The 23,433-nt window shown below is 42.2% G+C and overlaps 2 protein-coding genes across 3 annotated transcripts in view; one reads left to right on the top strand and one right to left on the bottom strand.

Moving 5' to 3' along the window:
- The window catches only part of mpzl2b (myelin protein zero-like 2b), a 20,385-nt gene extending 5,212 nt beyond the window's left edge, over nt 1–15,173 (bottom strand). Inside the window, exon 1 of one of the 2 annotated variants that reach the window (XM_026181835.2) lies at nt 14,804–15,173. In XM_026181835.2, coding sequence (XP_026037620.1) covers nt 14,804–14,807 — 4 coding nt within the window. In that variant the 5' untranslated portion in view covers nt 14,808–15,173. Of the gene's footprint in view, nt 1–2,827; nt 3,020–14,803 lie in introns of those variants that run through there. The other variant, XM_026181834.2, reaches the window with a different exon arrangement.
- Nucleotides 14,638–23,433, top strand: pafah1b2 (platelet-activating factor acetylhydrolase 1b, catalytic subunit 2). Its single transcript, XM_026181838.2, has 7 exons — nt 14,638–14,924; nt 15,099–15,222; nt 18,164–18,245; nt 19,413–19,502; nt 19,702–19,818; nt 20,173–20,295; nt 20,965–23,433. The coding sequence occupies exons 3-7, from the start codon at nt 18,165–18,167 to the stop codon at nt 21,241–21,243; spliced, it is 690 nt and encodes a 229-aa protein (XP_026037623.1). The 5' UTR covers nt 14,638–14,924; nt 15,099–15,222; nt 18,164; the 3' UTR covers nt 21,244–23,433.

The following is a 23,433-nucleotide window of genomic DNA, read 5'->3' as shown; positions in this document are numbered from 1 at the left end:
GTCAAACAAACAAGGCCAGTTTCAGTTCTCCTCTCAATTATCTCCTCCATGGCCGAGAGTGTGGGAACACCCCGTCAATGTATCTGCTGTGTTTACAGACCAAGGTTAATATTGTTAGTTACAGCTAAACTGAAAACTTAAACCAGAAGTGAAAAAATATTTAATTCACTAAAATCAAATTTAACTTTTGGGGGGGAAAAAACCACAACTGAAACTATTTTGTAAACTTGGAGAACTAACTTCACTCTGCGCAACTAACTGAAACTAAGATGACTTAAAGAGAAAAAAGTCAAAACTAAACAAAATGAAAACTAATTGGAAAAAACCAAAAGTACTGTGATCACACATCAAACAACCCTGCAGTCAGAGGTTATGTGCAAGTTTCCTGTTTAGAAGTAAGAATCACACTGCAAACATGGATTTTTTGTTAATTAAAGATGTTTCCTAAAATGTTGAATAGATTCCTGCTCAGATATCAGATATAGAAATGACTTTGTATGACCAAATGCTGTCCAGCTCACGTATCACATGTTAGTTAAAGAAGAATGCAAAATCCATGTTGCATATGGCTTAGATTTACATTCGAAAACAACACACAAGTTAAGCTGCAAATAGCAGCTGGTTCAAGTGGATTTTGGCGTCAGTTGCTCAGAATGACATGCAAAAAGGAAGATGAGTGACTGGCATTCTTAAAAACAGTCAGAAGACACCTCAAGACAACATGCAGAGAAACACAGTGAAAGAAAAGGAAGCCACAATAAAGGAAAAATAAAGGTTTGGGATCCATCATGAGCAGCACAAACATGCTGTACTTAATGTGAATGTATATGTTCGAACTTCTTCCAAAATAAATTAAAAGTCGTTTTTATAGTTTTTTGCATAAAGTTGAATTGCAGACAGCTGCAGCTATGCATACATATTTATTTTTTAAATATATTATGTCATTTTATATAGAAAGTTGGGGCTCTGACTTCCTCTTTTATATATAAGCTGTTCTTATACAAGAAGCTTTTTCACAGTGTTTGGCTTTTGATTGTAAACATTACAGCTGTTGCTGAAGCCTTTAAATTCTCAAATGTCTACAGTCAAACCGACACATTGCATGTATGGCATGTTGATTTTTTTTTAATATCCACAAAAAAGTGGATATTAAAAAAATAAATATTAATGAAATTACTTGCATGGATTAAGGCATGAATTGTGGATAGTAACGGTATGTGTGGCATATATAGTCACTGGGCACTTCATTAGGTACAGCTTATTAATACTAAGGTGTTCCTTGCTGGACCCCTTTTTGCCTTCACAGCTGTGTTTATTCTTTGTGGCATAGATTCTACAAGGAGCTGGAAGCATTTCTCAGTGATTTTGGTCCATACTGACACGACAGCATTGCACAGTTGCAGCAGATTTGTCAGCTGCATATGCGTGATGATCTCCTCTTCCAGCACATCCCAAAGATGGATTCAGATTTAGTGACTGTGGAGACTATTAGGTACAGTGAACTCATTGTAGTTCGACCCTCCTGGCACTACAAGCTGTTCATTTTCGTGCCCCACCGTCCCTCCCTTCCTTCCTTTTTCAATTCATTCACTTCTCATTGGTACATGGGGATTTGCCTGGCCTGAGAGCTGCTGCCAGTCAACTCTCAGGCTTTCCCCAAACCACAGCCTCAATTTATGCTCAAGCCATCTGTCATTATCTACTAGAAATGCTGTGAAACCTAAAGTGAGGATGTGGTCCTAGCTAGTGAATTGTTATTTTCAGGAAAACAGTTTGAGATCAGTTTAAGAAGCAGCCATCATGAGATGAGTGATGCGGTCATATAAAGGGATGAACATGGTCAACAACAATACTGTGGTGTTTAAACGACGCTCCGTTAGTACTAAGGGGCCCAAAGTGCGCAAAGAAATTCTTTCCCTCACACCATTAAACCACCACAAGGCTGAATCACTGCAGAACAGATCCATGCTTTCATGTTGTTTACGTCGGATACCATCTGAATGGTCACAGAAGAAATCCAGGCTCATCATACCAGACAATCTTTTTCCACTTCTGTAATTTGTTATGCCATTTTTGTGAGTCTGTGCAACTTGTAGCCTCAGTTTACTGATCTTGGCTGACAGGAGTGTCACACAGTGTGCATTCTGCTGCTGCTGCCCACCTGCTTTGAGGTTTGATGTGTTGTGCATTCAGATGCTCTTCTGCACAGCTTGGTTGTAACAAGTGGTTATTTTAAGTTACTGTTGCCTTCATATAAACTCAAGGTAGTGGCCCATTATTCTCCTCTGACGGATACTGGATGTGCTTTCTTTTTCAGACCATTGCAGTTTCTGAGATACTCCGACCAGCCTGTCTGGTCTAAGTATTTCAAAAATGCCACTTTCACGGTTACTTGGATCCCCTTCCTTCCCGTTTTTTAGTTTGAACTTCGGCAGGTCACCTTGCTTAATTGCTTTGATCTGCTGCCATGTGATTGACAAGATATTTGCGTTAGCAAGCTGCTGAACATGTGTACCTAATAAAGTGATTGTCAGTTAAAAGTATGATCTAATACAAAGAAATAATCCATGGCTTCAAATCCAAACACGGTCTTATCAACGCCTGCTACGGCATACTAGCAGAAACTGGTCGCAGTACACGTAAGTGTACTTTATACTCTGTACTACACCGTGAACGCCCAAAGAATAACACGGGCTTTACAGCTCAGAGACCAAATAAGATTCCGAACTTGATGTTTCGTTTGTGTTTCGTTTTATTAAACACGGTTGCCATGTTTGTGAAACACGTTAATAATGCGATGTACCTCCCGGAAGTTCCTAAAACTCACCTGTCAGGAAGAATCCTCCCAGGAGGAGCAGAGGTAATATCCGATACATACTCCGCCTGATTAATTCTTCTGTATAAATCCCTTCATGAAAGTTTATTAGAGTCCGGATCGCGACTATCGCTGCCAAAAGGACAAAGCCGTTTTTTTGGACAGTGAAAACCTCAGTGCACCTGTAGGCGGAGTTTTGCCTATTGCATAACACATGCCCATGTAATCTCACAACCGCTGAGTCGAAACGTGACACATTTCAACCCTACCTTCTTCTTACTCCTACTTTCTAAGAGCACATTCAGTTATTTACACAGCTAAATGCGTCAGACACCTAAAACTTACCAACTCGCTATAGAAAACAGTAAATAAGACAACAAAAAACGCCCTGAAGGCAAACTGCTTCCTCCAGTCAGTCAAAAACTATCTGAAAATTAATCCGAGCACCCAGAGTTGCAAAGGAAGAGTTACCAGCATTACAGCACTTTGCGTGGAGGGGCTCTTGTCCTACAATATCCCAGCTATTATAGGACAAGAGGCAGGGTCCAATCTGAACTAACTGAAATCCAAAGAAAATGGTTACAAGTTTGGAAGTGGTGCAATCAGAAGTTACCTCTCTGTGCAATTATGGTTAGATAGACACATTTACATTTTTACACCATAATACCAAGATTTGCTGTCAAAATGAATACTGAGAGATATTATATTACACAGGCTATCATCATACTTTCCCAACTTCTCTAGACAACATAAACAGTAGCTACATCCAGCTTTTACATACAGTCTATGTCATACGCTTGTCTTAAAAATGTAGTTATGCTGATGCAGGCTTAGATGAGTATATACCTTTATAATTTAATACAATGTACAGCAGAATCAGAAGCTCTCCAATTAGGTCTGACCAGGCAACTAATGTCTTCCTGCTGTGACAAAACAAATTTCCCACGTGTGGGACTAATAAAGGTTATCTTATCTTATCTTATCTTACAACTGAGTCTGTCTTCCTCCGTAGTGGACCTGTGGTCTACACACCAAATCTAAGTAAGATATTCACTATAGCTTTACAAATTGTGGTCTGGGATACCAGTAAATCTATAAAGAGGATGCCAGTGTTTGTAAAAATCTCATTTTGAGGCTTTATCTATTTACTGATAAATTTGATATCCTTCAGGATTTGTCTTCACAAACAAACAAATACTTACAAAGCTAATCCGATGATAGGCACTGTTAATTTGAGTTTAATTGATGTTTAGTTATTCTCGATTTAAAAAATGACAAAACAATAAATTAAAAAGTTCTGACATTGAGGGAAATTCATAATGGTTTATTTACTTTCAGAGGTCTTCCAGGTATGTTTTAGGAGGTAAACGTATTGTATAAAAAATAGCAGCTGACAATATGAGTGATAAATGAAATGGAAAACATGAATCCTGGAGATCTGGTATGGCTCAGTTGTACTGTGCGGGGTATTTTAGCTGGTATGGGTGTGAGCCGCGGTCAAGCCAGCCGCCTCCTATCCGCCGCATAAATTTCCTTGCGCTTTTACACCAGTCTTTACGGTAGCGCCTTTTCGCTTTATGTGCCGATTGAAAGACTATACCCGCGCGCGCACAAATTACAATGTAGCAGCCCGATACAGTCAATACAATTATGGAAATGTCAGAAATTCATTAAAAATCATCCTGAGTAGTTGATGTCCAACTTTCAACACATCCCCCCTCTGGGACACCTACTGTACCTGTGTGCCAGGTTTCACCCAGATTTACTGTAGAATTCCTCAGAAATTAAAGGGTACTTGTATTCAATGCAATACAGCCAATGCACTACAATTGTGTCAATTTTCAAAAATTCATTAAAAATCATCCTGAGTAGTTGATGTCCAACTTTCAACACATCCCTCCTCTAGGACACCTACTGTACCTGTGTGCCAAGTTTCATCCAGATTTACTGTAGAATTCCTCAGAAATTAATGGAGACATTTATTCAATCTAATACAGTCAGTACAATAGAATTATGTCATTTTTCAAAAATTCATTAAAAATCATCCTGAGTAGTTGATGTCCAACTTTCAACAGATTCCTTCTCTGGGACACCTACTGTACCTGTGTGCCAGGTTTCAGCCAGATTTACTGTAGAATTCCTCAGAAATTAAAGGGTACTTGTATTCAATGCAATACAGCCAATACACTATAATTATGTCAATTTTCAAAAATTCATTAAAAATCATCCTGAGTAGTTGATGTCCAACTTTCAACAGATTCCTTCTCTGGGACACCTACTGTACCTGTGTGCCAAGTTTCATCCAGATTTACTGTAGAATTCCTCAGAAATTAATGGAAACATTTATTCAATCTAATACAGCCAATACACTACAATTGTGTCAATTTTCAAAAATTCATTAAAAATCATCCTGAGTAGTTGATGTCCAACTTTCAACAGATTCCTTCTCTGGGACACCTACTGTACCTGTGTGCCAAGTTTCAGCCAGATTCACTGTAAAATTACTCAGAAATTAATGGACATTTATATGCAATTCAATACAGCCAATGCACTACAATTATGGAAATTTCAGAAATTCATTAAAAATCATCCTGAGTAGTTGAGGTCCAACTTTCAACACATCCCTCCTCCGGGAAACCTGCTGTACGTCTGGGCCAAGTTTCAGCCAGATTTACTGTAATATTCTTCAGAAATTGCAGGGAACTTATGTTCAGTGCAAGAAAGGCTGAAAGACGACCACCACTGAACAAGACACACAAGCTGAAACGTCAAGACTGGGCCAAGAAATATCTCAAGACTGGTTTTTCTAAGGTTTTATGGACTGATGAAATGAGAGTGAGTCTTGATGGGCCAGATGGATGGGCCCGTGGCTGGATTGGTAAAGGGCAGATAGCTCCAGTCTGACTCAGACGCCAGCAAGGTGGAGGTGGAGTACTGGTTTGGGCTGGTATCATCAAAGATGAGCTTGTGGGGCCTTTTCGGGTTGAGGATGGAGTCAAGCTCAACTCCCAGTCCTACTGCCAGTTTCTCGAAGACACCTTCTTCAAGCAGTGGTACAGGAAGAAATCTGCATCCTTCAAGAAAAACATGATTTTCATGCAGGACAATGCTCCATCACACGCGTCCAAGTACTCCACAGCGTGGCTGGCAAGAAAGGGTATAAAAGAAGAAAAACTAATGACATGGCCTCCTTGTTCACCTGATCTGGACCCCATTGAGAACCTGTGGTCCATCATCAAATGTGAGATTTACAAGGAGGGAAAACAGTACACCTCTCTGAACAGTGTCTGGGAGGCTGTGGTTGCTGCTGCACGCAATGTTGATGGTGAACAGATCAAAACACTGACAGAATCCATGGATGGCAGGCTTTTGAGTGTCCTTGCAAAGAAAGGTGGCTATATTGGTCACTGATTTGTTGTTGGTTTTTTTTTTTGAATGTCGGCGAGGATTCCGCACGGCACTCCCCTCCATTCACCTCGCGAATCTCCGCTCTCTTCCAAACAAAGTCGACGAATTACTGCTCTTAAACTGGACTAACAAGGACTTTGCACGCTCTGCTGCCCTCTGCTTCACTGAAACCTGGCTCAGTGAGCGAGTCCCAGACGCTGTCTTAAATCTGCCGGGCTTCCAACTTCACCGGGCGGACCGCGAAACAGAGCTCTCAGGGAAAACAAAGGGTGGTGGAGTCTGCTTCTACATTAATGAAGGTTGGTGTACTGATGTCACAGTGTTACAGAAACACTGCAGCCCACACTTGGAAAGTTTTCTCATCAACTGTAAACCTTTTTATTCACCGCGGGAGTTTTCTTCCTTCATGCTGGTCGGAGTTTACATCCCTCCACAGGCCAACGCGAACAACGCACTGTGCGAGCTGGCTGACCAGATTACTACCCTGGAGAGGAAATTCCCGGATTCCTTTACAATTATTCTTGGGGATTTTAACAGAGCAAACCTAAACTACGAACTCCCTAAATACAGACAGCATATAGACTGCCCCACCAGGGACAACATCATACTGGATCACTGCTACACCACTCTAAAAGATGCCTATCGCTCTGTGCCCCGGGCAGCTTTGGGACATTCTGATCACTGCATGGTCCATCTTATTCCAGTTTATAGGCAAAAACTCAAACGTGCCAAGCCTGTAGTCAAAACTGTGAAGAAGTGGACTAACACAGCAAAGCAGGAACTGCAGGACTGTTTCGACTGCACTGATTGGACTGTTTTTGAAGCTGCATCTGAGAACCTAGATGAGCTCACGGACACTGTGACATCATACATCAGTTTCTGTGAAGACGTGTGTGTGCCAACAAAGACCTTTTGCACATACAACAACAATAAACCATGGTTCACTCCTAAACTCCAACATCTTCGCAAGGCCAAGGAGGACGCCTACAGAAGTGGTGACAGGGTCCTGTACAAGCAAGCCAGGAACACACTGACCAAGGAGATCAAAGCAGCTAAAAGGATCTACTCCCAGAAGCTGGAAGAACGGCTCTCAGCCAACGACCCTGCATCAGTGTGGAGGGGCCTGCAGGAAATCACCAGCTACAGACGCCCCCCACCCACTATTGAAGCAAACAAAGACCTGGCCAACGAGTTAAACACTTTCTATTGCAGGTTTGAGACGGACAGACTCCCACGCCCCGCCCCACCCTCCCCTCCCCAGGGACATTGCTTCAGACATTGACCCCCAACACACCTTCCACCTCTCCCCCCTTCACCCTGCCCCTCCCCAATCAAGACTCAACGACCACCCCCACCCTCCCCAATCCAGACTCAACGACCAACACCACCCTCTCCATCCCAGACTCAACGACCTCCACCACACCTCTCACCCCCCTTTCCTCCTCCCTGAAACTAAGAATACACACTCAGGATGTGAGCCGACTATTCCAGAAACAGAAGCCCAGGAAAGCCCCCGGACCAGATGGCGTCTCACCCTCCTGCCTCAAAACCTGTGCTGAACAGCTGGCTCTCATCTTTACTCGCATCTTCAACAGATCCCTGGAGCTGTGTGAAGTTCCCTCCTGCTTCAAACGCTCCACCATCATCCCTGTTCCCAAGAAACCCACCATCACAGGACTGGATAACTACAGACCTGTCGCCTTGACGTCTGTGGTCATGAAATCCTTCGAACGACTGGTGTTAGCCCATCTGAAAGACATTACAGGCCACCAGCTGGACCCTCTGCAGTTTGCCTACCGGGCAAACAGGTCAGTGGATGATGCAGTGAACACGGGGCTGCATTACATCCTGCAACACCTTGACCGCCCGGGAACTTATGCCAGGGTCCTGTTTGTGGACTTTAGTTCGGCTTTTAACACCATTGTGCCTGAACTTCTTTCCTCCAAACTCTCCCAGCTCAGCGTGTCACCAGCTACCTGTCAGTGGATCACCAGCTTCCTGACAGACAGAAAGCAACAAGTGAGGCTGGGGGAGATCACCTCTGAAACCCGGTCCCTCAGTATTGGTGCCCCTCAAGGATGTGTCCTCTCACCACTACTGTTCTCCCTCTACACTAACGACTGCACCTCCAATAACTCTGCTGTCAAACTCCTAAAGTTTGCAGATGACACCACTGTCATTGGCCTCATTCAAGATGGTGATGAGTCTGCATACCGGCAGGAAGTTGAGCGGCTGGTACTCTGGTGCAGTCAGCACAATCTGGAGCTGAACACTCTTAAGACTGTAGAGATGACAGTGGACTTCAGGAGACATCCCTCAACTCTGCTCCCCCTCACCATATCAGACAGCCCTGTGTCGACTGTGAAGATCTTCAAGTTCCTGGGTACCACCATCTCCCAGGACCTGAAGTGGGAGACCAACATCAACTCCATCCTCAAAAAGACCCAGCAGAGGATGTACTTCCTGAGACAACTGGGGAAGTACAGTCTCCCACAGGAGCTGCTGATCCAGTTCTACACTGCGGTCATTGAGTCTGTCCTGTGCTCCTCCATCACAGTCTGGTATGGAGCAGCCACTAAACAGGACAGGAGCAGACTGCAGCGGACTGTACGGGCAGCAGAAAGGATCATCAGCGCCCCCCTGCCCTCCATCCAGGATCTGTACCTCTCAAGAACCAGGAAACGGGCAGGGAAAATCATCGCAGACCCCTCACACCCTGCACACAGACTTTTTGATCTGCTGCCCTCTGGCAGACGGTACAGAAGCCTGCAGACCAGGACCACCCGACACAGGAACAGTTTCTTTCCCCTCGCCATCTCCCTCCTAAACAGTTGACCTGTCACACTGCTCCCACTGCCAGACTGCAACTGCACCTTATGTACATTTTGTAGTATTCATTCCACCTCATTCATTTCTGTATTTTATGTATATAAGTTTAGATTCGTTATTTATAGTTGGTTTACATAGCTTTGTGTATGTATGTGTAATGTGTATATATAGATACTTGTGTGTGTGTGTGTGTGTGTGTGTGTGTGTGTGTGTGTGTGTGTGTGTGTGTGTGTGTGTGTGTGTGTGTGAGATTTACATTGCTGTGCTTGAGAGCCACCATCTACCAGAACCAAATTCCCTGTATGTGTCTGCACATATACTTGGCCAATAAACACGATTCTGATTCTGATTCTGATTCTGAGATGTATATTTGTGAATGTGGAGATGTTATATTGGTTTCACTGGTAAAAATAAATAATTGAAATGGGTATATATTTGTTTTTTGTTAAGTTGCCTAATAATTATGCACAGTAATAGTCACCTTCACACACAGATATCCCCCTAAAATAACTAAAACTAAAAACAAACTAAAAACTACTTCCAAAAACATTCAGCTTTGATATTAATGAGTTTTTTGGGTTCATTGAGAACATGGTTGTTGTTCAATAATAAAATTATTCCTCAAAAATACAACTTGCCTAATAATTCTGCACTCCCTGTAGGTCTGTTGACAGAGCTCTGTACAGGTCTGCTCGAGCTGACCTGAAAAGGGGTCCCACCTGTCCAGCAACAACACATGGCATGGAATAATAGACATCATAAACCACAGAGGCAGAACTGTGAAAACAGAAAACCTGAGTGTGCAGCTAGCAGAGGACATAAACAGCTTCTTTGCCCGCTTTGAAACACCACAACAGCAGCATTCATCTGCCTCAGCCCTGCTCCCATCCTCATCCTCACCTGGTTCCTGCACCGCTCCATTCACTGTAACGGAGCACGATGTCAGATGAGTGTTCCTAGCAGTGAACCCCAGGAAGGCGTCCAGACGGAATACGTGGTAAAGTGCTAAGACCATGTGCCCACCAGCTCACCCTCATCTCCACAAGAATCTTCAACCTCTCACTGGATGAAGCAGCCATCCCATCCTGTCTAAAATCAGCCACAATCATCCCAGTACCAAAGAAGTCTCCCATCACCAGCCTGAACTATTATTGCCCTGTGGCCCTCACACCGGTAATCATGAAATGCTTTGAGAGACTAGTCCTTCAGCACACCAAGGATTACCTCCCCCCAGAATTCGACACCCACCAGTTTGCATACCGTGCAAACAGATTCACAGAAGATGCCATCACCCTCCACTCGGTGCTGAGTCACCTAGAACAGCGGCAGAGCTACGCCAGAATGCTCTTTGTGGACTACAGCTCACCCTTCCACCACTCGCCCATTGAGAGCCTACTAACTTACTGCATCACAGTATGGTACAGCAGCTGCACTAAGGCGGATAGAGCCACCCTCCCAGCATGTTTGCAATGAGTAGGAGATGCTCTGTATCTCACTGTACAACTGTATAGTGACAAAGGTATTGGGTTCTTTTCTAAAAATTGCTATAAACAGAGGAACCCAAACTGATGAAAAGTGGCGAATATTTTTTTTTCAAATGACTATTTTTAGTGGATTTTTGATATAGAAGCAGAATGACAGAATGTTAAAAGAAGTTACTTTTAGTCATTCTAAGCTGGGCATTGCGTTCCCTGGCTGTTCAAAGCCATGGAACTTTAGACTTTCCAAGCAAATAATGATGGCCATACTGATGTTCTTTTCAGTACATTTTACTTTATGTTCATTTTCATTTTTATGATGTTTCTATTTTTACATAATTCCTCCCACATAGCAAAATTGGTATGGCCTGGATCTGTCCCACACAATGTGCTTACACATGGCCTGCGTACCGCAAAGAATGACGGCCCTATGGTGGCCCAGATCTGGTTTACCAGAGGTGGCCCACACATGAGCCAGCACAAGGCCAGTTGCAGACACACTGCTGGCCCTGTGCTGGCCCAGAACAGTTTCAGCTCTGGCCCCAGATGTCAGCCTAATGTGTACCTTAGCCATGTAAGCCATGTAATAACAACATGTGCTGGAACATAATAGTGCAAAAGTAACATGACGAAACTCTGTTCAGACAGTGAATGGACTGATTCTTATACAGCACTTTTTTACTCACCCATATTACTCAAAGTGCTCTATACAGCATGTCACATTCACCCAATCAGGCCAAATGTGGCATGCCATCACATAAACAGTGCCATCTTACCATGCCAGAAGTCAGCCAGCAGTGCCGGCTTGACACCAGATCCAGGCAAGACCCGTCTGCTATGTGGGATGACTTGTTCTTTTGGCATTTTAGTTGTGGATTATGTTTGGACTGTGTCTCTTGCCCTTTCAGTATTGTTTCCTTGTGCTTCTAAGTGTCCCTTTGTTTCTTTTTAGGTTATGTAGTATGGGTTAGAGATATTTTGTATGTTGTTTTTGTTTAATAAATCCGCCTTTTGGATTATTCCCTGATGTGCCTGAGTTCTGTTATTTAGTGTCACTTTGAAAGGACACACATCCAGCATTGACATATAATTGTTCTTTCAATTTTTGATAAAGATTACAGTGAATTGAGATGTAACTTGGCCCAGAGGTACAGTAGGACACCCAGAGTAAGAAAGTGTTGAAAGTTGGACCTCAACTATTATGGATGATTTTTTAATGAATTTTTGAAATTTCCATAATTGTAGTGTATTGGCTGTATTGAATTGCATATAAATGTCCTTTAATTTCTGAGGAATTTTACAGTGAATCTGGATGAAACTTGGCACACAGGTACAGTAGGTGTCCCTGAGGAGGAATGTGTTGAAAGTTGGACATCAACTACTCAGGATGATTTTTAATGAATTTTTGAAAATTGACATAATTCTATTGTATTGACTGTATTGAATTGAATATAAGTTTCCTTTAATTTCTGAGGAATTCTACAGTAAATCTGGCTGAAACTTGGCACACAGGTACAGTAGGTGTCCCAGAGGAGGGATGTGTTGAAAGTTGGACATCAACTACTCAGGATGATTTTTAAGGAATTTTTGAAAATTGACACAATTGTAGTGCATTGGCTGTATTAGATTGAATAAATGTTTCCATTAATTTCTGAGGAATTTTACAGTAAATCTGGATGAAACCTGGCACACAGGTACAGTAGGTGTCCCAGAGAAGGAATCTGTTGAAAGTTGGACATCAACTACTCAGGATGATTTTTAATGAATTTTTGAAAATTGACATAATTAAATTGTATTGGCTGACTGCATTGGATACAAGTACCCTTTTATTTCTGAGGAATTCTACAGTAAATCTGGCTGAAACCTGGCACACAGGTACAGTAGGTGTCCCAGAGGGGGGATGTGTTGAAAGTTGGACATCAACTACTCAGGATGATTTTTAATTAATTTCTGAAAATTGACACATTTGTAGTGCATTGGCTGTATTAGATTGAATAAATGTCTCCATTAATTTCTGAGGAATTCTACAGTAAATCTGGATGAAACTTGGCACACAGGTACAGTAGGTGTCCCAGAGGGGGGATGTGTTGAAAGTTGGACATCAACTACTCAGGATGATTTTTAATGAATTTCTGAAAATTGACATAATTCTATTGTATTGACTGTATTGCATTGAATACAAGTACCCTTTAATTTCTGAGGAATTCTACAGTAAATCTGGATGAAAATTGGCACACAGGTACAGTAGGTGTCCCAGAGGGGGGATGTGTTGAAAGTTGGACCTCAACTATTCAGGATGACTTTTAATGAATTTTTGAAATAAACATAATTGTAGTGCATTGACTGTATTGCACTGAATATGAGTTTACTGTGATTTCTGAGTAATATTACAGTAAATCTGGGTAAAAACTGGCCCAGAGGTAAAGTAGGTGTCCGAGAAGAGGATTGTGTTGAAAGCTTGGCATCAACTTTTAAGAATGATTTTTAATGAATTTTTGAATATGCAACCAGACTGTCACGATGGCTGTATTGAGCTGTTCCATTGTAATTTGTGTGCGCGCGTGCGTGTGACTGTTCACGCGCGTGCGTGTGTGCGCGAGTCTAGGCTTTCAATCAGGATATAAAGCGAAAAGGCGCTACCGTAAAGACTGGTGTAAAAGCGCAAGGAAATTTATGCGGCGGATAGGAGGCGGCTGGCTTGACCGCGGCTCACAAATGACGGCTCACTTTACCGCAGTAAAACACAAGCAGAGATGTGTAGGGGCTCCATCTGGTGGTTCATTTTGGTATGAGTTATTTTTCCCTAAGAGTAGCGACACGTCTACACACGCAGAAAAGCAGTGGACTGTTTCAGTTGGTTAACAAACACCGCTGGGGACTTGGCTGGGCAATGTAAGGATTAAGAGGGAAAAGGCATTATAGAAACATAATACAAACAGGAGAAAATAAAGGAAGAACTAAAAGAATTTAAAGAGGTTTTAGTGATGGTGAATCATGCCATATGTGAAATCAAAGTAAAGACAATTTGTGTTTAAATAAATGTCCCAGGATATTTTTTTAGCATGTCTTATCTGCCAGTTTGTAAAATGTAAAAGTGAGCCAAACAAAAGCAACCTCGAAGTTTCCCAGGAACAAAGAAAGGCTATTATAAAGTTGATTTCTGTTACTGAAAAAGCCACAGGTTCTTCAAGAGTCATGAAGAATGCTTACACTGAAAAAAAGAAAATCTGCATTAACAATGGCTGAGGCTCAGTTTGTTTAGTCGGAAACTGGAAGTGTTGGAGTCAGTGAGGGACAGGAAGTCACTGAACAAACTGATCATCATTCACAGCCATTGCTCCCGCTCCATTAGCCACACACTAAAGAGACTGCAGAGCCCATTCTTCCTCAGACTCATTCAGCCTCGCTGAACACTTCAGGAAATCACTCCTAAACAACTGTACAGCTCTCCTTTTTAGTGACAGGTGAACACGCCTGTCAGAACATAGGATTACAGAGATATTTCTGTATCAAACCTTCTTGCAGCTGTTTCTTAGATTCATTAATGACATTTATTAAAATGTTTTGTACTCATTTGTGGTAGAATTCTCTTTTGCACAGTCTTAATCTTGTCTTTTTTTTTTTATTCTTCATTTTGTTTTTCTGGAAAATGTGAAAGGTAGATAAAGATTAACTGTTTTTTATTATAGTTCTTGTTTTTTCATTAGCTAATATAGAAATTTCTGGGGTTTTTTGTTTGTTTGTTTATTTACTACAGAAGGATTTCTCTATCATCTAGAAAAACTGCAACATACTATTGAAATTGCACTTCTTTTTGATATATTAAGATACTTTAGGTACTCAGAGTGTTGGTAAAGTTACTTACTCTGACAGAAAGGGGGGATTTCACTGTTTGTTCCACTTAAGATCAAAGCGGGGTGTATGTGGTGGTGGCCACTGGTGGGCTAGTGGTGGTTTGACATTACTGATGTAAAGCATATTTCCGCCAAATGTAGACCTACGGCCAGAGAGCAGGAATGTTTTATTTCCTGTGTTTTCCACAGTACTAGAATGCAGCATTTGCTCTAACGACCGTGATGCAATGCGGTCAGCTGACGCCGGGCTGGCATCAACGAGAGATCACCGTCGCACTCCGAAAACTAAACTGCACGACATACTCAGACATAGGAGCATGTCTTCATGTCTGGTCTTACACTAACTATCATCATCAAAAAATTTGATATAATTTCATTGTCAGAAAAATGCGAAGTTGTTCAAACACGCGACCACCTACCCATGATTCCTCGCGGGATCAGCTGTTGCGGTGGTGTGTTTTTGCCCTGCGGTTTCTCCTGAGGAAAAACCTCCCCTCGGTGCTGTGTTTTGGTGTCAGCGACCTCCGCAGCTTACAGAAGGTAGCTGTGCCCGGGTTTAGGTCAGGTGCACGATAGCACTGATAAGACTTTGAACTCGGAAGAATCCACTCTTCCTTCGATCGGTGTTTCGGCTGGTGGTGTCGAGCGGGCACTCTTGCCACTGGAACGATCTCTGTGCTTTCCCTCTGACACACCTTTTGTTGTCTCATCTAGCTCGAGGCTGCTAACACTTGCTAGCGAGCATCATACGCGTCGACTCCCTGACAGCGGTGCAGCGAGGCCGGGGAATAAAAAGTTAAGGGTCACCCAGGAGAGCCGACAAGTGACACCCTGCCAGGTAGTTTGTCTTGTAAATAAATAAGTAATTTAATTTTTTAAAAATATTTTTATTTGTTTATTTTTTTTAAATTAACGACGAGCACGACAGACGTGTATCAGAGATGCAGCCACAACAGTCTCCAGTCATTAGCAAGCAGCTAACAAGCTAACGTCTGATAAACAGTAGCCTAGCGGAGTTAATGCGATCTGCTCTGTGATCTCTAAACACCCGCACTGAGAGCGAGAGTGGCCTGCAATCCGCATTAGGCCAGTCTGTCTGCTCCCGAAACGCTAAGCCGCTGCATCACCCCGCTGCTCTCTGCTAGGTGGTGCAGATGCTTTCCTCTGTGCCCGGTGTTCCAGATCAACTGGCGTTTAGATCAACTGGCGTTGGTCGAACAGATGTGCGGCAGTCTTGCCTTTCAGTAGCTCCTACCGACAAACCAGCAAAAAAAACGGCAAATGTGTCACCTGTGACACTTGTGAGGTTATCTCAAACACACTCCGTCAGTCTTGATGCTGTTGAACAACAAAATGTTTAAAATGTGGCGAGTTTACCTGGTGATATCCTCATGCGCGACGCGATCGCGAAAACAGCAAACAATTAACACCACGCCGATGTTGTTCACAGGACAGCAAGAGTAAACGATCGGGAGACTCTTGTCGTCGTTATCGTTCCCCTCGCACGGTTTATTTCTCCGGTTTCAGCGTTTTTGCTTCACAACTACAGCGAGCAGTTTACTTTGTGCACTAACATGGACTCGAGTCAACCAGCGCCACCTCTGGCCAAGTGCCACAGCCTACAGCCAGATCAACCTGTGACACACATCTGCAGCACGTTTGATTTCGTTTCTTGCACAACACATTTGTACCTTTCAGTTGTGTCTGTTTGTGCGTCATGCAAATGAACCTTTGAAAAGAATGAAATGACACCAATATTTCACTAGTGTTGTAACATCACATGTCGTTAGCGTAGTCTGTCTGTGTCTTTTCTCTGAGAAAAAACATTTTAGAGTTGGTTGTTATATACAGTCTGTATAAGTGTGGTCAATCTAATGAACATTTGTAAGGAGATGGCAGTTACTGTGAATGTACAGCAGGTGATCAGTAATAAACAGTCAGACAATGACTCTGACAATCTCATTCAATCTTGCAGACTGAATGCACCTTCTGTGGAAAGTGGTACCACACAGTGTGTGTGGACTTTCCCTGTGCAGAAGGCGACTACAAATGTTGTGGGTGCTAAATAAACAGTAAAAAGTGATCCCTGTTGTCTTTGCTTACTGATTGTTTTTAGTGTTGACAATCCACATTGCTGCCATTGCATCTTTCAACATGTTTGTGGGTAGATTTGAATGTACCAGGGGTAAGTGCAGCCACTCAGCCTCTACTCAATGTCATCATAGCAGCAGGTGAAGATGTGTCACAAGTTAATCTAGTAGTGGGCTATGGTATTTGGCCACAGGTGGTAGCAGTGGACTGACCTCCATTTGAAACTGCTCTAGCTGCTGTGTGATAGTGGATCTGCTACAAATTGAAGATCATAGGCAAGTTTTGGAAATGAACCCTTGTATTATGTTGAAGAACAAAAAAATGACATTGATTTTGTTGCGGGTCATTTAGATCTGTACTGTGTAAATCCACTCAGAATTGTTCAAAAACTGCAATAAAACAATAGCAACTTTATTTCCCATCAGATAAACATGTAGAACACAGACATACAACAGTTAGACTTTCCATAACTATTTTAGGAACAATTTGGTTTTTCGTTCTTACAAACACATTTCTTTTGAACTTGCCCAACGTTCTCAGTTTTTCAATGCTCAACATTTTCAATTTTGTCCACATGATGGACAGAATGTAACTGTGTGCTTTCTGCAGATGTACTTCTTGCATTTCTCACAATACGTGCTTGTTTTAAAACAGGAATCTTCCTAACTAAGATTTAAAACACAAGATTGCGTCTCCTCCAGTCTCACAAACAGATGACAAACCAAGCGACACACCTGAGTCACTGACTTTATATATAACTACCAACTCTCCAGCCATGTTGATGGATTGCCTATATTGGCTGGAAATATTAATTTCCAGGGAAAGGACACAGGCAGATGATGCTTACAGGATGTGATGTGACGACACTAATGAAATATCGATGTGTCATATTTGTCCAAGGTGTATTTCATTGTTATGGGAAAAGAGAATATCAAAATCATGATGACCAATTGGAGTGGTGATTTCTATGACTTTGTGTATATAATTTGGAATTTTGTACAAATGTAGGCCAATAAGGAATATATGATATCATTTCATTCATTTCAAAGGTTTATTTGCATGATTCACAGACAGACACAATTGAAAGGTACAAATGTGTTGTGCAAGAAACGAAATCAAACGTGCTGCAGATGTGTGTCACAGGTTGATCTGGCTGTAGGCTGTGGCACTTGGCCAGAGGTGGCGCTGGTTGACTCGAGTCCATGTTAGTGCACAAAGTAAACTGCTCGCTTTAGTTGTGGAGCAAAAACGCTGAATTCGGAGAAATAAACCGTGCGAGGGGAACGATAACGACGACAAGGGTCTCCCGATCGTTTACTCTTGCTGTCCTGTGAACAACATCGGCGTGGTGTTAATTGTTTGCTGTTTTCGCGATCGCGTCGCGCATGAGGATATCACCAGGTAAACTCGCCACATTTTAAACATTTTGTTGTTCAACAGCATCAAGACTGACGGAGTGTGTTTGAGATAACCTCACAAGTGTCACAGATGACACATTTGGCGTTTTTTTGCTGGTTTGTCGGTAGGAGCTACTGAAACGCAAGACTGCCACACATCTGTTCGACCAACGCCAGTTGATCTAAACGCCAGTTGATCTGGAACACCGGCATCAGCATGACGTCCTTCCCCCTCCTGTAGGTCGCACCATGTTTATTGCATGTGTAAATAAGCGCTAGGATTTCTTTCAGGATGAGTGGGGATGACGTGAACCCAGCAGCAGTCCCTCAGCCAGTAGAAGATGTTCAAGGAGATGGACGGTGGCTGTCACAGGTATCAGAATACTTTATTAATCCCGAAGGAAATTAGGGAATCTCTATTGTTAGAGTGTTGTAAACATTTACTCTGTATTATCATTAATACCTCATATCCTTCTGATGTATGAAGGCGGTCTGAATGATGTGCATTATTTATCAAAGATAGTTCCCTTATGTGTTTCCATGGTAATTGTTAGTATTAAGTCAGTGTTTAAATAAATAAAGTAAATAAATAAATAAATAAAACCAGTTGTATAATTCAGCTCAGATGGGATGGCACTTTGGATCTGCACCTATGTGTGGCTTTGATAAGTAGGAGTCTTCTAAATTTTGCACGCTGTCCCCATCAGGAGTTTCTGTGTGACGCTTGGAGCGCTTACGATGTGAGACTTTTATTGCTGAGAACTCTTGCAAATTAAACTAAAGCTTAGTATAATATACATTTCTCATGTTAATCGATGCGCCACTATAAGACATCGCTTCGATTTGGTGACCTTAGTCTGAGATTATGTTTTTATTTCTAATTCTTAAACACAGATGTTTATGACTGTGCTGCAATCCCGTGAAGCCAGTTGTGTTGTTCAAGGTTCTTTATTTGTCACATGCATAGTTATACAAGGATAACACACAGTGAAATGTAGCCATTGTCAGTTGATGTTTTGATCTTCTTAATAATATTAGTGTCTGAATAAGAATGGATGACAATGTTGATAACATTTATTATAGTAGTTATAAGCTCATGATCTGACTCAAAGAAAAGGCCACTAAATAAATATCAACCATGTGCTCACAATTTTTAGTCACTAAGAAGACTTTGTTTGTTCCAGTGCATCACTTTGTTTGGCTTGTTTAGTGGATCTTTCTAGAAAGTCTGCACAAAGTTAATCCTCCCAAAGCTAATAGGGCAGTCATTGAGACAGTCTGTTTTACTCGGAGCTCTCTGTCAGATAGGGCACCAGACGCATCTCGCCTATAACAAGCTTGAGTTTTTTTATCTGACTCTGATGGCTCACGACTGTCATCATACCGCTCAGATTTAGAGAGTCAAAACGCAGAGTTTTACATCAGGGGGCAAGTTCTCAGAATCAAGCAGAGAGGGGTTTATTTTTAATAAATTAAAGATGTTCTTGTATTTGTCGGGTCTGTCATGCACTATATCACCAGCTCTCTTGGGTTTTTACAGCATTCAAGGTTTGTACAGGAGTGCAAGGATGCTGAGCCAGACGTGCTCTTTGTGGGGGATTCCATGGTACAACTAATGCATCAGTATGAGGTCAGAGTAAAGTCTTAGAAAACATTTTTAAATTAAACAGGACACATCTGGATGTGATTCATGTGTCTTGAATTGCACAATAAAGACAGCAAATAAAAGCCATACGTTTATCTTTGCTCACTGTTGATTTTTCTTGATGACGCACTAGTTATCATAATCGACCTGACTCAAATGCATATTCATGGTTTTCTGTCCAAAGGTGTGGAGGGAGTTGTTCTCCCCTCTTCACGCGCTCAACTTTGGCATTGGAGGGGACACCACCTGTAACGTACTGTGGAGGCTGCAGAATGGAGAGCTGGAGAACATTCGCCCCAAGGTGAGACGAGCCCGCTAACAGAAAGGCAGATGAGGACAGTATAATGCGTCCACACTGATGTCCACAGTTTCACATTTCACACACTCTGACCTCCGAGTTTTGTGACTTTCATGTAGATCTTGAGCTCTTTCTTCATAAGTGCAAGTTTCAGCATTGACCTCGGCAGAAGTCAATGCTCTTTAACTTCTTTGTTAAACTTGATATTCATCCATTTGGCTTAATTGCTCTAAAAAAAACCCAAAATGTCGCTTAATTGTGTTGTATCTCATATGTTATGTCATTCGCTTTGATATAAATTCTGCAGGGTTGGACGTGTTTAGCGGAAGTGAATAAATTGTCTGTCCTCTTGTCCAGGTGGTGGTGTTGTGGGTAGGAACCAACAATTATGAGCACACAGCAGAGCAGGTTGCAGGAGGAATTCTTGCCATTGCAGAACTGCTCACTACTCGCCTCCCCAAGGCAAAGATAGTTGTCCTGGTAAGTTTAGTCATATGTTGCATCTTGTCTTGCTTGTTTGTCTTAAACTCATATTTTGAGCTAGAACTTTCAATTACATTGACATTTGTTCCTGAGCATTAACATAAAGGCTCTTTAACGTGGTGATATGCACACAACTTGAATACAATTTCAGGTGCCTTAAATAACATGACTGAGGAGTTGATGCCACAATATAACCAACAGACAGAGGAAAGTTAGTTTCCTTTAATTGTGGACACACAGTTTGATATTAGTTATTAGAAACTCGTCTGCATACAGATTGGTTGAACATGTGTAGCTAATAAAGTACATGTCTTTTACTTATGTACAAGTCATCACTGTGAGCTCAGAGCTCAGTTTTTTCTCATGTTGGATCGGTATAGTCAGTAGGATCATGGTTATAACTCTGGCTGAGCACAGAACTCCTACCATCTGCTATTCAAATCTTGTTTCAGAGGCATCCATCAGGAGATATTTGGCTTAAAAAGAGAGGAGGAAGCTAAAACAGCTTCTTCAGAGGTGCCTAAGGAGTGTTTTGAACAGTGAATCATTCAGAGCTTGTCTAGTAGAGTCCAAGAATAAAAATATGGCACTTGAAATTAGCACGATATGTCTCCTTTAATATAATAATTTCAGTAAATAAGTCAGCTCTGTTTCTGTGGTCCTCAGGGTTTGTTGCCTCGAGGGGAACGGCCCAACCCACTCAGGGAGAAGAACGCTGCTGTTAACGCTCACCTGCGCTCCTGGCTGCCACGGCTGAGCCAGGCTCAGCTCTTGGATGTGAGCAGGGAGTTCGTCCACTCCGATGGAACCATCAGCACTCAGGACATGTTTGACTTCCTTCACCTTACTTCAGCAGGTTACGACTCTGTGGCCAAGCCCCTCAGTGACCTGCTGCTGCAGATTCTTGAGGAGACGCCAGAGGAGAGACGAGCATCGCTGGTTTGAGGGCTACGGCCACGAAGCACACTTCTCCAGAGGCATGTCTCATCTCCTGCTGCTGCAGTGGCTGAGACATGCCCCTGGTACCTGAAGGAGGAAGGGCTCACGCTCAGGGGGATGAAGAAACCTGATGTGAGTGGGCCCACGTGGGGTGTGGGATCACATTCTTGAACAGAGGGTTGGGTGTGGGAGAGGCGGCGACGCGGGAGAGAGACCTCATTACCGACGTAGACACTGTGATTGCAGTAGTAATGTGAAACGGATTCACCAAGTTCGTGCAACTCTTAATTTTAGACTAGATTTAATGAGATCACGAGGGACTGCAGTGGCACGTGCACACAAATTAATCTCGGCACGTGGATAAAACGAGTGTTTTGTCCCTCACCTGTACTGCAGGAACATAAAGCACCATCTAATTTATTTCTTCATGTTTTAATATCCATAAAACAATTCCTTGCCAAGTATCTCTGTCAAACACATGTCCCTGCTCATTGTGCGCTTAGATGGCAGAACCTTAGTCAACACTGGACAATGTTATGAGTGTGGCCAGTACACCAAAGAGCAGTGGTTTCCAACACAGAGGGGGTCCAAATCCTTCCTTTGAAGGTACAAATAAACTTTCATTAGTCAGTTTTAAGAATAAAGAGATATTTCTGCTACACTTAAATCTCTTCAGTGTCATTCAATCTCCCAAAAATCATAAAGAATCAATCAAGTTACCCCTCAACAGTCCACGAGATGAAAAGCAACTGCTGCAGAGAAGATAGCGCTGAGATGCACGCTGTTTACCAGTGAGCAGTATCTAAAAGAACTAACTCTATTTTGCTTAATGTGTAACACTGCAATGCATAGAGCATATTAAATCACTCTAATAGTTTTTTCAGTTCACTAATTATGTCTTTGTGTACGTAAACAACTGCTCTGCGAAGCGAGAGCACTTAGTTTATTTAATGTTCACTTTTGAACTTGATGTGTAACTATTGTTTGAAACTGTTAATCACTATGAAATGTATCACTGCATAATTCACTGCTACACACACACACACACACACACACACATGCGCGCGCAGATTAAAATTATTCTGGTTCCTGTGTTGCGCAAATGTTCAGTTCGAGCCACATCTTGCTGTTCGCTTCATGCTTGTTTGAAACTGAGCCTCAGCTTAAATGTAAAAAGGCTTCTGTGTTATATTACTCAGTCAGTGAATGTCACACATTGCTGCATATTTATTAGTGAGATTTATGCTGCTCAATCCACTTCTCTGGTAATCTTTAGGTCTTCCAAAATACCTCCAGCCTCTCTGCTAAAGTACGAAGCTTCTGTCCGAGCTAGCAGTAGTGTTTACATTGTGGAATAGCGTCATTAATTAGATTATTTGAATGTTTTTAAAATAGGTTATATGCATAAAATGTGCTGCTTTTTTGCAACAGTATGCTTGATTTTGTTTGTCTTATAAAGCAAAGTAAGAAGATTGGAGAAAATCAGTGGCTGTCCTGCTTTTCTTTTTTCTTTTTTTTTCCTTTTTAAAGTATTTCTGATCATGAATAATTCCTGAGTTAGGCTGATTGATGTGCTACATACTGCATTATCCAAATGTTCATTCTCAGACCAGCTCTCTCTCCCTCTCCCTGCTTAACACCTAGATGTACAGTAATCTCTCCTCCTCACTTCTTGCCTCTTTACTTGTGGCCCGTCGTGTTTGTGGTTGAACCTCGCCCGACCCCGCCATCCTGACGTACATGGTGTAGTTATTGAAGTGGGGGGAGTCTAGCCACATGGTTAAGCTGAACGTACTATAATCATGCTAACTACTATAAAGCATCACAGGCCATGTAAAGAAAACCTTTTGTCTGTGAGCTTGCTGCAGCCGCCTGTTCTACACTGTTTGCGACAGAGTCTGCTGTCGAGCATCGAGATGTCAAATGTTACTGCTGTCTTAAGCTCTGCACATTTGTGTGACGTGTTGAATATAAATGGTGTACGTGTGCGTGCCTTAAGCGTTCATGAGGGTGGGTGTGTACAGCGTGTCCGGTACCGGATTGTGTGAGTGTCATGAAATGACAATGTTGGGGAAGAATGACGTTTGTAAGCTGGACTCTGTGTTTGCTGTGACACAGTATTTGCACTGTTCTGGCTTATTGTTATGTTATTGAGGTAAAGCATTCCAATAAATAATAAAATAATGAAAACAAGGA

This window comes from Astatotilapia calliptera, chromosome 10 (genome assembly GCF_964374335.1).
Source record: "Astatotilapia calliptera chromosome 10, fAstCal68.1, whole genome shotgun sequence".
NCBI classification, from domain to species: domain Eukaryota; kingdom Metazoa; phylum Chordata; class Actinopteri; order Cichliformes; family Cichlidae; genus Astatotilapia; species Astatotilapia calliptera.
The sequence above is the reverse complement of the archived record's forward strand: the minus strand, read 5'-3'. Positions and strand labels throughout refer to the sequence as shown.